The sequence below is a fragment of the Engraulis encrasicolus genome, chromosome 4 (assembly GCF_034702125.1).
Source record: "Engraulis encrasicolus isolate BLACKSEA-1 chromosome 4, IST_EnEncr_1.0, whole genome shotgun sequence".
Classification (NCBI taxonomy): domain Eukaryota; kingdom Metazoa; phylum Chordata; class Actinopteri; order Clupeiformes; family Engraulidae; genus Engraulis; species Engraulis encrasicolus.
In genome coordinates this window covers 54,576,486-54,590,037 of record NC_085860.1, presented here as the reverse complement: position 1 = coordinate 54,590,037, position 13,552 = coordinate 54,576,486, and the positions used below count along the sequence as shown (strand labels likewise).

The window sequence follows — 13,552 nt, the reverse complement described above, 5'->3', positions numbered from 1 at the left end:
TACGAAATTCCGAATGGAAAGAATTTCAATTCAAAATAATGCCATAATACGAACACTAGGTGGTGCCATTACCTTGAATTTCTTCGAATTTAATCTACACCACCCATTGAAAGTACATAGAACACCACCACCTAGTGTTCGTATTATGGCATTACTTTGAATTGAAATTCTTTCCATTAGGAATTTCGTACAAGCCTGCTATACAAACATGGAGAAGAGATGAAAGTTAGTAATAGCGTAACGAAAACAATCTCACTACAGGTTTTGAGTGAAATGTGTGTGGTGCTGAATGATTATGGCAATATGGAGACCTCCACGGGTTAGATTGATTTCGAAGTGTTGATTGGTCTCCTTTGATCCCCCCCCCCCCCCCCACCACCTCTGATTCTAACACGCTGTTGTTGTCAAATATCGGCTGTGGTGTCTTCAATGTTACTGATGCGGTTAGCTTCATGTGGCCTCTGATGTGCCGTCATATCAACAATCAACAAATCGCATCAGTAAAGACGTGGACAGAAACATGTTGCCTGGATATAGAAACTCACTTTTGAGGCCACCTGAGAATTATGCAGAAAGATGATACACAATGTTGATATAGGCCTACTGTATAATCTGAAGACTGCCAGCACATCATTGTGCAAAACGAATGACATGCTTCATCATTAAAGGAGTATTAATATTAATTTAATTTCACACAGCTGTCCTTTAAAAGACTGGTATGGTTTGTTGATTGTTTTTTGATGGCCTATTAAGTTAATATCCGTGATGGTGACACAAACAGTCACTACTAATACCCACCAAAGGCCTCAGCAGATGATGTGATGATGTCCCTTCTGTAACAACACTAATGTGCAGACAAATCCTGTGTAGTATGAGTGGGGAGCGTGTCTATGTTCCCACAGCCCATTGGTCCCACATCACTAAGACTTTAAACATTATGTTTTAGGCCCATTGGTCCCACAGCCCATTGGTCCCACAGCGTATGGCCCATGTTCCCACATTTCTAAGAATGTATTCAAATTTAGGCCCTATGTCCCATGGCAGGGAGAAAGGCATGTTCTCTTAGTTTACTCGGAAATGTGGGAACATGGAGTTGTGGAAATTAGGGCCTAAATTTGAATAATTTCTTTAAACTATGGGAACATGGAGCAGCAGGATTGAGCTGTGGGACCAGTGGGCTGTGGGTCCAATGGGCTGTGGGAACATAGAGCTGACTCCGCCTCAGCAGGTAATAATGTGATGATGTCCCCTCTGTAACAACACTATGTGCAGACAAATCCTGTGTAGTATGAGTGTGAATGAAGTGAACGACGCTACAAGACAAAGACAGCACACCATCGATTGTACTCCAGTGTGTGCTACTCCAATACATCTGTACTGGATGGTGTCCTCATTCCTGTTTACATGTAAAATGAAATGTAAAAAAAAAAAACAAAGAAAGAAAACAAAATGTAACATAAATATGAATTTGATTAATATCACTCTTTTTTCTGTAATAAATCATTGATTGTATCTTTTAAATGCCCTCTGTGGTTATTGTGTGGACATCAAGAATAGTAGCCCTACTGAGAAATAGTCTTCAAGGAGCTACACAGGCTTGCAGTAGGCCGCCCTATGTCAACAACTAGGGAGCTTGGGATTTGGGTTAGTTTGCATTTCCTCTTTGTAACATGACAATATTACAATATTACAATTTACTCTCAATCCTCCTGTCATAGCATTTAGAACTCTCTCTCTCTCTCTCTCTCTCTCTCTCTCTCTCTCTCTCTCTCTCTCGCTCTCTCTCTCAACATACAGTAGGCCTATAATATACGTGAAAATACGTGAATTGTAATTGTCTACAACCAGCTTACTATACCTGGCAATTATTTGTAACACTGTCGTCATTTGGGCATTCACGTGAAACTTCTAAAACAGACGGGCGAATATTGGTAGATTAACACTAGCCTAATGTCGACATGCAGACATTAAAGCAGCGGCGCGCGCGTCAGGTGTTCCAAAATTGTGCGTCAAGTCAATGTATGGGTTCAGCCCCCTGCTTTCAAATTAAGTAGGGCTACATCTACAATGGTAAGACAATGTTATACTGTATGATGTGTTTTAATCGGTTCTGTTATGTTTCGTGCTGCATACCGTCTACTCATGGGCAACTATTAGCAGCAGGGAAATGCGCACGTTGTGTCGATGTAAAGTTGTAGGCCCTAGCTGCGCCATATGTAGACGAGTCCTACTATTTTAAAGACTAAAGCAATGTTAAATATCAAGGACTATCGTTATACTAGTCCTAATATATTTCAATAACGTAGGCCTATTGCAACACATTTTCAGGTAGGCTATCCAAATGGCCTGCTGCGTCCACTAGCGCACAGAAACTAGGCCTAGCCTACTGTAATTACAAATTAATTAACCTCCGCTAACCTCCTTTTTTTGGAAACCCAATGATGTTACGCATGAGGCTATATTGCAGCTATGGGTCGTTGCATTTTGTTACCAACTTTGATAACTTAATTTATTTTGTATTGCATGTATCTATAATTTCACAATTTTCAATTTATGGACACGCCAAACGTATAAATAAGGTGTAACCATTGGCAACCAAATATTATTTTCGTATCGAAACAAATGGGCACGTCGGAATGTAGGCGCGCGCTGCCTGCATCTCGAGTCAGATTCCGTCATCACTATCCCACACTCTTCCACAGCAGCAGCAACACGTGATGATGAATGAACAGCATTTGTTTTTGGACACGCAAAAAATGCTGTCTGCATGCAAACTGTATGGTAAGCTGGTCTTCTCAATTTGTGCAATGTTTCTCAAATAAAACAAAATTAATATCTAGCTACAAAATGTAGTCTGCCTTGATGATTTGCATTTAAATGGAAGATCTGATGTTTAGACCATGAATTAGGCCCACCCGAATTAAAATGTTTTTCAGTTTATATAAATTTCTGATTTTTGTCATTCATCAGCACAACACCGAATCAGTTTGAGGAATTTTGAAAGACGGCTGAAGCAGGATATGCCCAATAGGATGTGGATGGAGAGTAGCATGAATGAGGTAGGCCTAGGCTAGAACATGCAGCAGTGGACTCAGAAAGGCCCAGAAAGACTTACGGTACTCTACTGATGTAAATACCAAAACCATCTACCACATGGCCTATTTATTTGAAGCATTACTGCACAACTGCATGGCCGGCGTGGCTTAATGGGGCAGCTGTGGTCTAATTGGTTAGGGAGGCAATCATAAGATCAGAGGGCTGCAGGTTCAAATCCCACCCTTACCTACACCTGCATCCATAACTGAAGTGCCTTTGAGTAAGGCACCTAACCCCACATTGCTCCAGGGACTTTAACCAATACCCTGTAAATGACTGTGTGTCACTTTGGATAAAAGTGTGATGTCATGCTTGAGTTTTTGCCAATTAGATTTCAGCCTCTGTGTTGTTGTCAAGGACACTGGACTATCCCCTAGATTAGGTGAAGGTCGAGTTTTGTCCTGTGAGACCTCTATCATAATTAGAGATGCACCGGATCCTGATTTTTAGAATCCTGCTGGATAACGGATCCACTGCTTAAGATCCTGCCGGATCCGGAACCGGAGCCTACGAAAGGGTTGAAGTACATCGCACACGTGGCCCCTTTTTATTACATTGGCGCAAACTATTTTTGAGACTCATTGGCTTACTGCCACACTGCCTTCAACGGCCGCTTCCAAAGGGCTTTCACTCCATGCAACAATTGGGGTTGTGAAAGACTGACTGAAAAGCGTAGGCTATGTTAAAACAGATCCTGATTTTTAGGTTCCTACTGGATACCGGATCCACTGCTTAAGATCTTGCCGGACCCAGATCCTGTGAAAAACCCTACTATCCTGCCGGATCCAGAACCGGATCTTGGATCCTGTGCATCTCTAATCATAATATCAGAGTTATGGAGTAGGCCTACTTTCATCTGTGAATGTCTTAGGTGGAAGGCCTGATACCCAAAAGAATGAACACCAAGTCGGGACTCGGGTATTTTCAACCAACATCACATTGCTCAGGTAAGCAGCCAACTTCATATTTGTCTATGTCCATACTGTCTTATGTCCATGTATGAGTACTGTCTATGTCCTTACCTAGATTAGTCTATGTCTGCATGGGAAAGCAAGAAATGTAATTTCAAATTATTTGTATGACCAGTGCATGTAAAGAAATTGACAATAAAACCAACTTGACTTGACTTGACTTGATATTTGTGTGATCGACACAGACAAATAAACATGGTCAACAAACATATGTTTTGTGCAAAAACTCTGTATGTATATATAAAGAGGCCAAGGAGCTGAAGACTCAAGGTGAGATACGGTGGCCACAGAAAATCAATAACTAAGTTAATCAATACCTAATTCACACAGTAGAAGTCAACAGATACACTACATTTGTGCTTTACAGTAGATGAGGAGGAGGATCGTTGGCGAGAGAGAGGAGAAGGCATGGGCAGAGAGAGAGGAGAAGGCATGGGCGAGAGAGAGGAGAAGGCATGGGCAGAGAAGTCACTGCTGAAGTCAAGGAGCCGAAGGCAAAGGGTGAGGTAGCGAAGAAAAGGGAGGTTTTAGCGTTAAAGGACCAGTTCGGTCAATTTCAATATGCTGTTGTATTGCTCACGCTACCCTGGACTTTTTTTTTTTCCTTCTTCAGCCTTTTCCGAGATCTTGGTCATTGCAATGGGGGCAGCGCTTTGTTTACATTAAAAAAAATAATAATAATTTAAATTAAAATTTTTATTTATTCCCAAAAACATCCGAAAGGTTATACAACATCAGCAGACAACTAGCAAACAGCGGTACCTTTTGGGAAAATATTTGGAGTAGGCCTATGTTCATTTAAAAAAAAAAATGTAAACAAACGCTGCCCCCATTAGAATAGCTCATATTATATCTCAGAAAGGGCTGAACCGAAAAATGTGATGTCACCAGGTACTGACAAATCAAGGGTAGCATTAGCAATACAACAGCATATTGAAAATGGCTGAAGTGGTCCTTTAAGGCAGTGGTTCCCAACCTATGGGTCGGGACCCCCCTTATGGGTCGCCAAAGATCCACAGGGGGTCGCGGAGCCCTCTTGATTTTAAGGGGTTTCGTTTTAAATATATATAGCCCATGTTGAATAAAAGACAAAGCATTTAACTAATAAATGCATAGACGCAACAAATTGTAAGTGCTACATTAAACATTTATTCTATATTTGACCAAAGACGAATTGAGGAATAAAATAACTAAAATAAGTTTTCGCAGGAAACGGAGGGCATCTTGTGACTCCCTCTCGTGCGGGCGCTCGCGTGGTTGGGTCACCAAAGCTTACAATAGTAAAAACATGGGTCCCTTCAGAAAAAGGTTGGGAACCACTGCCTTAAGCCATGGCTGGATTGGTCATAAGGTGTACAGGGCATTTGCCTGGTGGACTGGACTGTTGATGATTTTGGCCTGGACCTCCCCTCAATGGTATTAGTCCCCATGCCGCTACAGCAGACCTCTCCAAGTCACTCAGATTTATATCAAGCATTTAGGGACCGTTCGTTATTTATTTTTGGGGTCACCGGAAGAAAATAGGGGAGGGTCGTGTCATTTTTTTCATTGCTGCTGGGAGGGTCATCATAATTTTTTTACACTAGGCTCGCTAGGGGAGGGTCATCCAAAAATGTTTGGCCCATTTATTACAAAAAGCATTCCAAAGTAGCCTACCTTGTTTGTTGTAGCCTATGTTTCGATGTAACATAGCCTCAGAAACGGCCCTTTCGTTAAGCAGCGTTAGTCAATCAAAAAATAAGGTAGAATAAGGCTATTTCTTAATTCTCCCTAGGGGAGGGTAATGCACTTTTGGACGGCGTCGCGGGGACGGTCATCAAAGTTTTGAAGCTCGCTAGGGGAGGGTCATGCAAAATTTGACGATCAAAGGTGGTCATCTTCCGACGACCCCGGAAATAACAGTCCCTTAGTCTGTTGCGGTCAGAATAGCTCATATTACATTCGTTTTCATTGCCTCTCTCAATGCCTGGTGGACTGGTGTTGGCTAAAAATGCCCAGCTTAAGATATCGTTCCAGACCAGCCCTGCATTTAGTTAATCAATATCTGACCAATTTTATCTTTATTTTTATTCATTTTTTTAATTATTTATTTATTTCTACTTATTTTCAATATGCTAGATTAAAATGCATGATATATGTCCTGTCTTTGTGCCTATTGTTCTGTAACACACAGGGTATTCAGTTGATGTAAAGCGCATTGTGAATAAAATGTAAGGTATCACTACATGATCAGTTGCAGGGGCAGAAACGGCAACGGAGACACCAAATGCAGACAAAGAGGAAGCCGTGCAGCACTTAATAACAATGACAACGGAAGCGGGGAGTGAGACAAAGCAGGAACTGCACAAGCGAAGAAGGGAGTTGGCGGAGGCAGTGACCGCGATGGAGGAGCAGAGGACGAGGATGGAGGAGGAGAAGAGGGAGGTGGAGCAGAGAGCCATGGAGGTGCAGAGGGCCAGAGAGGAGCTCCAGAGGGAGCGCGAGGAGGTGCAGAGGGCCAGAGAGGAGCTCCAGAGGGTGCGCGAGGGCGAGGAGCGTCACCGAGAGCACCAGATCAGGATGAAGGAGCTGAGGTTATCATATAACATTACATTCAATTACCAACATTACATTCAATTAGTAAATAGTTAAAATCATGGCTACTGGATAATTGATACTGTCAACATAATTCTACATAGTTGGTACTGGCAATTGTTCTTAACTTATTTTTGTATAAAATGTGTGCAATATCTTTGACTTTTTAATTTTACAATTGTGTACAATACTTGTTTTTATATCTCTGTCAAGAGACAAAAGCTGGAGCTGAGCTGTATCGCTATAATCTTGTATACTTTTATTTTGTTTTAAATGCTAATAATATATGCTGTCCCTTTGTCAAATAAATAAATAAATAAATAAACGTTTGACTTCAGGTTCGAGGAGGAGTGGCAGAGGCTCCGGGTGGAGTGGAGGAGCATGGAGGAACAGAGAACCGAGCTGCAGATCACGAAGAACATGCTGGAGGAGAAGAAGATACGACTGAGGGAGATCGTGGTCAGGAGGCGCGAGGGTGCCAAATCGAGACAGCGAGAGCTGGACGCGGCGTGGCGGGATTTCGAAGAGCAACGAGAGGAGGCCCGACGGGAGGAGGTCACGATGAGACGAGAGCTGGACGATGAGTGGGCAAGCCTGAACTCCGAGAGGAGGAAGCTGGATCGGGATAGAGAGGAGCTTCAGGCGAACGCGTGCTCAATGAAAGGCAGAATGGCTCAGAAGAAAGAGCGGGACACCAGGCGGAAGGAAGAGGTGCGGGACGAGTGGCGGAAGATACACGAGGAGAGGCGCAAGGTCACACGCGCACACACACACACACACTGACGTGCACTTTCACACACAACACACCTATGCCTCTTTTTCACTGGCAGTTGTCTGGTAGGTCTACAGCTCGACAAAGCGTGACTTAGCCGCCACTTTTTGCTTTTCAAATAGGCACGACACAGCTCAATCGGAAAGCAAAAAGTGGTAGCTGAGACGTGCTGTGTCGCGCTGTAGGCCTACCAGATAACCGGCAGTGGAAAAGAGCCTCTAGTGTGCACAGTAGGACCTACAGGTGCATAACTCTGATTTCACTGCATGTTTTAGACCCCCCCCCCCCCCCCCCCTGGAGTGCTGCTAGTGTATAAACTGAATCAGGGTTTTTGGCCAGATGTGAGAATGTATGTTGTTGGGGGTATGGGGCGTAGTCCTGGGAGATTGTTTTTAAAAATACAGTCACTAAAAGTGCAATTTGAATGCAATGTGAGTTAAGAGTGGAAATACAGAGACGTGGGCTTCTTTTATTTTTTACATTACTGAAAATAGGGGCCCACAAGGGTGAGGGACCCACCGCTGAGTCAGTTCTCCGCCACTAATAATAATGAGGGGGACCCCTTAAATCCAAAAGTGCCCGGGCCCTATTTATCCCCCAGTCGAGCCCTGAATAGAAATATACATTTCGGTGCATCAAGCTACCCAATAAAAACATATTGCCTCAGCTTTGGAATCCAGGTTGTCCATCACTATCACCATTGTTTTGTATTTTCATGGGCCTGGTGGACCCAGTAGAATTCATCTAAATTTCAACATATTTTACACAGAGTGACTTTACTGTGCATAGAACATTTTTATCACACAGCTGAGGCAATGTTTTTTATTGGGTAGCTTTATGCAGCGAATTGTCCATTTCTATTTCAAGATTCTGACTATCACCATTATTTTCTATTTTCATGTGGCTGGTGGTCCCGGTAGACTTCATCCAAATGTTTAAATATTTTACACAGTGTGTTTTTACTGGGTGTAGAACATTTTTACTATAGGGCCAAGGCAATATCTTTTCATAGGGGGCATCTGATGCACCCTAATGTATATGGATGTCTGAGGATGTTTTTGTGTCTGTGTGAAAATGGTGTCTATATGTATTGTAATGAGATGTGTACTACAAAAGATCTAACCTGATGGAACTGAACAGTCTGATGTGAAAAGAAATATCGGTAACACTTTACTTTACGGATCGCTAATAAGGTGGTAATACTATTAACTAGAAACTACAGCGTACTTCCACTGGAAACTGTATGGTTATTTTTGCTATTATTATTGATATTTGTACCCCAAACACAATTTCGTTGCCTTTTTGACAATGACAATAAATTCTTGAATCCTTGAATCCTTGAGAAATTATGGCATAATTGCACTGGAAACCGTATGGTTATTTTGTTGTTGTTACTAAAAGCAAACGTTATTACCATAATATTACTGTGGAATAACTATGAAATTACCACCTTATTAGTGATCTGTAAAGTAAAGTGTTACCAAATATCCCTATGGGACAATAAAGAATCTAATCTAATCTAATCTACGTAATCTAATCTAATCTGTATGTGTTTGTACTGTAGGTGGAGCTGGAGAAGAGCCAGCTGATGGAGCAGAAGCGTCGCGAGCTGGACGAGCGGCTGGAGAAGATCCATGTGGAGCGGCAGCACGCGGTGCAGACGCTGGAGGCCGAGAGGATGGACATGGTGAACAAGATGGAGGCCGAGAGGCTGGACTTGACATTCAAGTTGGAGGCAGAGAAGCGGGACGTGGCCAAGAGACGCAGCGCGCAGGAGCTGGAGGCCAGGCAGGCGCTTCTTCTTCTTCTTCTTCTTCTTCTTTTTCTTCTTCTGCTTCTGTTTCTTCTTCTTCTGCTTCTTCTTCTTCCTCTTCTTCTTCTACTTCTTCTTCTTCTTCTTCTTTCTGTTTAATGGTGATTGGCAAGCAACTGATTGGTGTGCATTACCGCCGGCCACCAGAGCGTGGGTCTGTATTAGCTAATCTACTCTAATCTCTACTCTATAGTCTCCATAGGAGAGCATTTGTTTTGTATAGCATATAGTGTAGCATTTGTATGTGTGCATGCTACCTAGACACCTGAATTTCCTTCGGGATTAATACATTTCACTCTACTCTACTCTACTCTACTCTACTCTACTCTACTAGGAGACCAGTTTCCCGTATGAAATGAAACAAATGACTTAAACATGGCTCTCCTGTCTGCCGTTCAGTCCATTTCATTGTGCTGTTGTATTACTCACGCTACCCTTGACTTGTCAGTACCCGGTGATGCCACATTTATTGGCTCAGCCCTTTCCGAGATTTGAGCTATTCTAATGGGGGCAGCGCTTTGTTTACATTTTTTATTTTAACATAGGCCTACTCCAAATATTTTCCCAAAAGGTACCACTGTTTGCTAGTTGTCTGCTGATGTTGTATAACCTTTTGGATGTTTTTGGGAATAAATAAATGTTTTTTTTTTAATGTAAACAAAGCGCTGCCCCCATTAGAATAGCTCATATCTCGGAAAGGGCTGAGCCGAAAAATGTGGCATCACCGGGTACTGACAAGTCAAGGGTAGCGTGAGCAATACAACAGCATATTGAAATTGACTGAACTGGTCCTTTTATTTAACTTTATGGCTTTCTCTGTCCAGGCGCGAGCAAGAGAGGCTGCAGCTTAGGGAAACTAGGCTTGCTGAGAAGGCGGAGCTACGCCGGGAGAGGGCGGAGCTGACCAGAGTGGAGCTGCAGCAGCAGCAGACGCAGTTGCGGGCTTTGCAGAAATCCATCGAACAGCAGTCAGAGCAGGTAGGCTACACTTAAAGCGATACTGTACCATTTCTGTCTTCGGGTTTCAGTAAACGCACACCGTTTGAGGTGCGTACGGCGGACAATTAGACTCAACTTGAAAAAGAATGGTCGTTGCACACTCAGAACTTTATGCAGTTACATTTAATAAGACCAACGTTTCGGCTTACGCCTTCATCAGGGTCACCATTGAAATAATTTTTGACCATTCTTTTTGAAGTTGACTGTACCATTTCTGGAAATAAGCTCATTTTACACCTTTCCTATGAGTTTTACCTTTCTTCTGTTCTTTCAGCCATTCTTTCCACTCTTTCTGCCATTCTGCCATAGTCTGTTTATGCTACGTCTAGAGCTAGCAATTATCATTGAATCTTAGGGGTCCAGCTAGCTTAGCTGGTTCTCACGTGATGGTTGTTAGTTGAGCGGAAATGCACAAAGGGTCTGCGTGAGAACTAGGCTGCCAGCTACCTGCCACAGAGCTTATTTCTAGAAATCGTAAAGTATCTTTTTAAGCTAGGTCCTCGTTCCCGTTGGCTCCGTCCACTTACCTCTTTCATTTACTTTGTTATGTTTCATTGACTTGGGCTATTTTTCTGCTATTTCTCAGGCCAGTTCACAACTCAAGGTAAGCTTTTGTGAAGTTGTGGGCAACTAGTTTTCTTCTCTTCTCCAAAAAAATTCCAATTGCCTATATCTTATCTGCTTTGGATACCATGACCTGAACGAATACGAATTCTCAAGACCCTGTGTCATTGCTTCATTTCCATTATGATGACCTGACTCCTATCTAGTCTTTTTCTGCACATGAAGCACTTTTTTAAGTATCGTTGCGCTCCTCCTTGCGTTGGAGGAGAAGCCCCTGGGTCACCAGCATTAGGAGATCAAAAACCTACAGCATTCTTGTCTTCATTTGTGACGTTTCGGTCAAGTGACCTTCTTCATGCAATTTCACCTTGCTGCCCATAACCTTTCCAGTCAGTAGGCTGCAGTGTGTGGGAGCTTTTGTGTCTTCTAGACATGGGGCAGTCAGAAACGTAATTTGATTCCATTGTTTCCATTGCGTTTTTTATTAGACCATGTGAAGAAGGAATTGACAGTGAAAACTACTAACTTTGACTTTGACTTGACTTCTCCAGTTGCAGGCCGAGGTCCAGGAGTTGGAGAGCAAGCGCAAGGACGTCCAGGCCCAGACCAGGAGGATGAAGGTACGCTACAGTACAGTCATCTCCCTCAGCCTGAAACGTACGCTACAGTACAGTCATCTCTCTCAGCCTGAAACGTACGCTACAGTACAGTCATCTCTCTCAGCCTGAAGCGTACGCTACAGTCATCTCTCTCAGCCTGAAACGTACGCTACAGTCATCTCTCTCAGCCTGAAACGTACGCTACAGTACAGTCATCTCTCTCAGCCTGAAGCGTACGCTACAGTCATCTCTCTCAGCCTGAAGCTTGTTGTAAAGACTCTTCTATTCACAGTTTCCTTCTCATCCAGTGGAACGCTGTAGCAGTCGCTGAAGACTTAACTGGTATTGTAATGTAATCTGATTAAAGTATAAGTGCTCTATTTTGAAAATTAAGGCCCCCTCACCGTTTTTAAAAAATATATATATTTGCTGCTGTCTCTTTGTTTGCTGCTGGCTTTAGGGCATGGCCGTCTATGGGCATCTCCATATCTATCTTAAACCTACACATTTGTTTTCAAAAGTATGCATCTTAGGGTGATTCTAAAAACATTGCAGACTCAAAAAAGGGGCTTAATGTTCAAAATAGTGCACAAAATCAATTTCAATTTTATTACTTATCATGTAGCCCCATAATGCACATTGTACCATCTGAGGCACGCTGTAATAGTCATTGAAAGGTTAACTACCATAGTCCTACTCTATTATGACATAACACAGGGCCTTTAGTAATGCACTAGGACAACAAATTGATAATGCTGTGTCTAAACGGGTTAAGGTTCAGAAGGAGCTCCTGCAGCAGGATATGGAGGCCCACCAGAGGGAGTGGGAGGAGGACCATGATGACTGGCTGGAGAAGGAGCGGCAGCTGGCGGAGAGGCAACAGAGTCTGCGGGACGAGCATCACACCATCCTCAGGTAATCAAGTCTGCTCAGCGTTTAATAAAAACTGAACTACCGGTAGGCAGGGTGCGATTTGTCAAAAAACCAGAGGGGGGGAATGTTTTTTTTTTTCATGAAACGTGACGTCACAAAATGAAGTTAACACGACCAACAGCTCAATATTGGATGATATCAAATGAATAACACTTAATTCAGTCAAAAACAAGGGAGCAGGGTGTTTGTTGTCCAACACGGACATGGACACTAAGACAATGCGTCTTCATTGAGAGGTTTTTTTTGTAATGCAGTTGGACATCTCTTGCGCAAAGATGTTACACTGAAATCCTACTGAAAGCCTACATTTCGTGTGCCTAAGACACTTCAGTCACTCACAATTCTAAGCGCACTAACCCTAGAAATACCCACCGAGTGTAGGCAGAGGGGGCTACTTCAACGTGTCGTCCCCATGCGTTGCAACTTTCTACAAACTTTTAGTCGGGTGATACAAATTCATTACATGTTCAGGCGCTCCACCCATTCCGTCTGCCTTGACAGTAGCCGCGTTTAGCCTAGGCCTATATGCGGTTCGGTTCACCCTGATTGCCAGGACGCACTTTTGCACACAGATGACTGTTGGTTTCACAACCTAGTTCCAGTGGCGTAGGTAATTCCAATAGGCACCTCATCAATTAGCGAGAGGGCGCAACGCGCACCTCCTCTGCAGTCTAACAAACCCCGAGGAAAGTGATCAGGACAGGGCGCCTCTCGCAACATGCTACTGTCGGTGCGTCTTTTTGCATAGCCACTCAGAACAGTCGGGAGTTGGAAGCAAAGTAGCCTATTTCAAACCAAATGTCTTTTTAACATTTCCTTTGTTTGCTCCCCCACTGACGCTGCGCAATGCAATGCAATGCGCCTTTTTTGCGCGCCTGTTTAGCCTATATGCATTAGCCAAATAGGCTAGTTGGGTAGGTTGTTTCCTATGCTGTTGAGTCCAAGACCTCGTAAACATCAAAGCTTCCACCACGTCGGGCAATTTTGAAAGTGAGTGCAATGTAGACTGCAGAAAAGGGTCACAAGTTGCCTGTCATGTCAACATTTTTGTTAGTTTATTTTGATAGGCCTATTCGAGGATATTTTTCCAGCAGAGATAAAAACCAGAAGGGGGGACAATCCCCCCCATACCCCCGGCAAATCGCACCCTGCCGGTAGGTATCCATAATCCATAGTCTGTATAACCAACAATGTTTAAGGAAGGCCAAAGGCCAGATCTACACCACCCATC

At 43.2% G+C, this 13,552-nt stretch overlaps 1 protein-coding gene and 1 long non-coding RNA gene across 2 annotated transcripts; both read left to right on the top strand.

Moving 5' to 3' along the window:
• The first annotated feature begins 1,996 nt into the window (after nt 1-1,996).
• LOC134446992 (uncharacterized) lies at nt 1,997-4,033 on the top strand. The gene is made up of 4 exons (XR_010034552.1): nt 1,997-2,070; nt 2,703-2,781; nt 2,971-3,059; nt 3,968-4,033. It is a non-coding gene; the product is annotated as an uncharacterized LOC134446992 (long non-coding RNA).
• Nucleotides 4,034-6,449: 2,416 nt separating this feature from the next.
• On the top strand, nt 6,450-11,286 carry LOC134448140 (trichohyalin-like). Its single transcript, XM_063197899.1, has 5 exons — nt 6,450-6,640; nt 6,980-7,394; nt 8,978-9,201; nt 10,051-10,204; nt 11,278-11,286. The coding sequence occupies exons 1-5, from the start codon at nt 6,450-6,452 to the stop codon at nt 11,284-11,286; spliced, it is 993 nt and encodes a 330-aa protein (XP_063053969.1).
• Nucleotides 11,287-13,552: the final 2,266 nt, after the last annotated feature.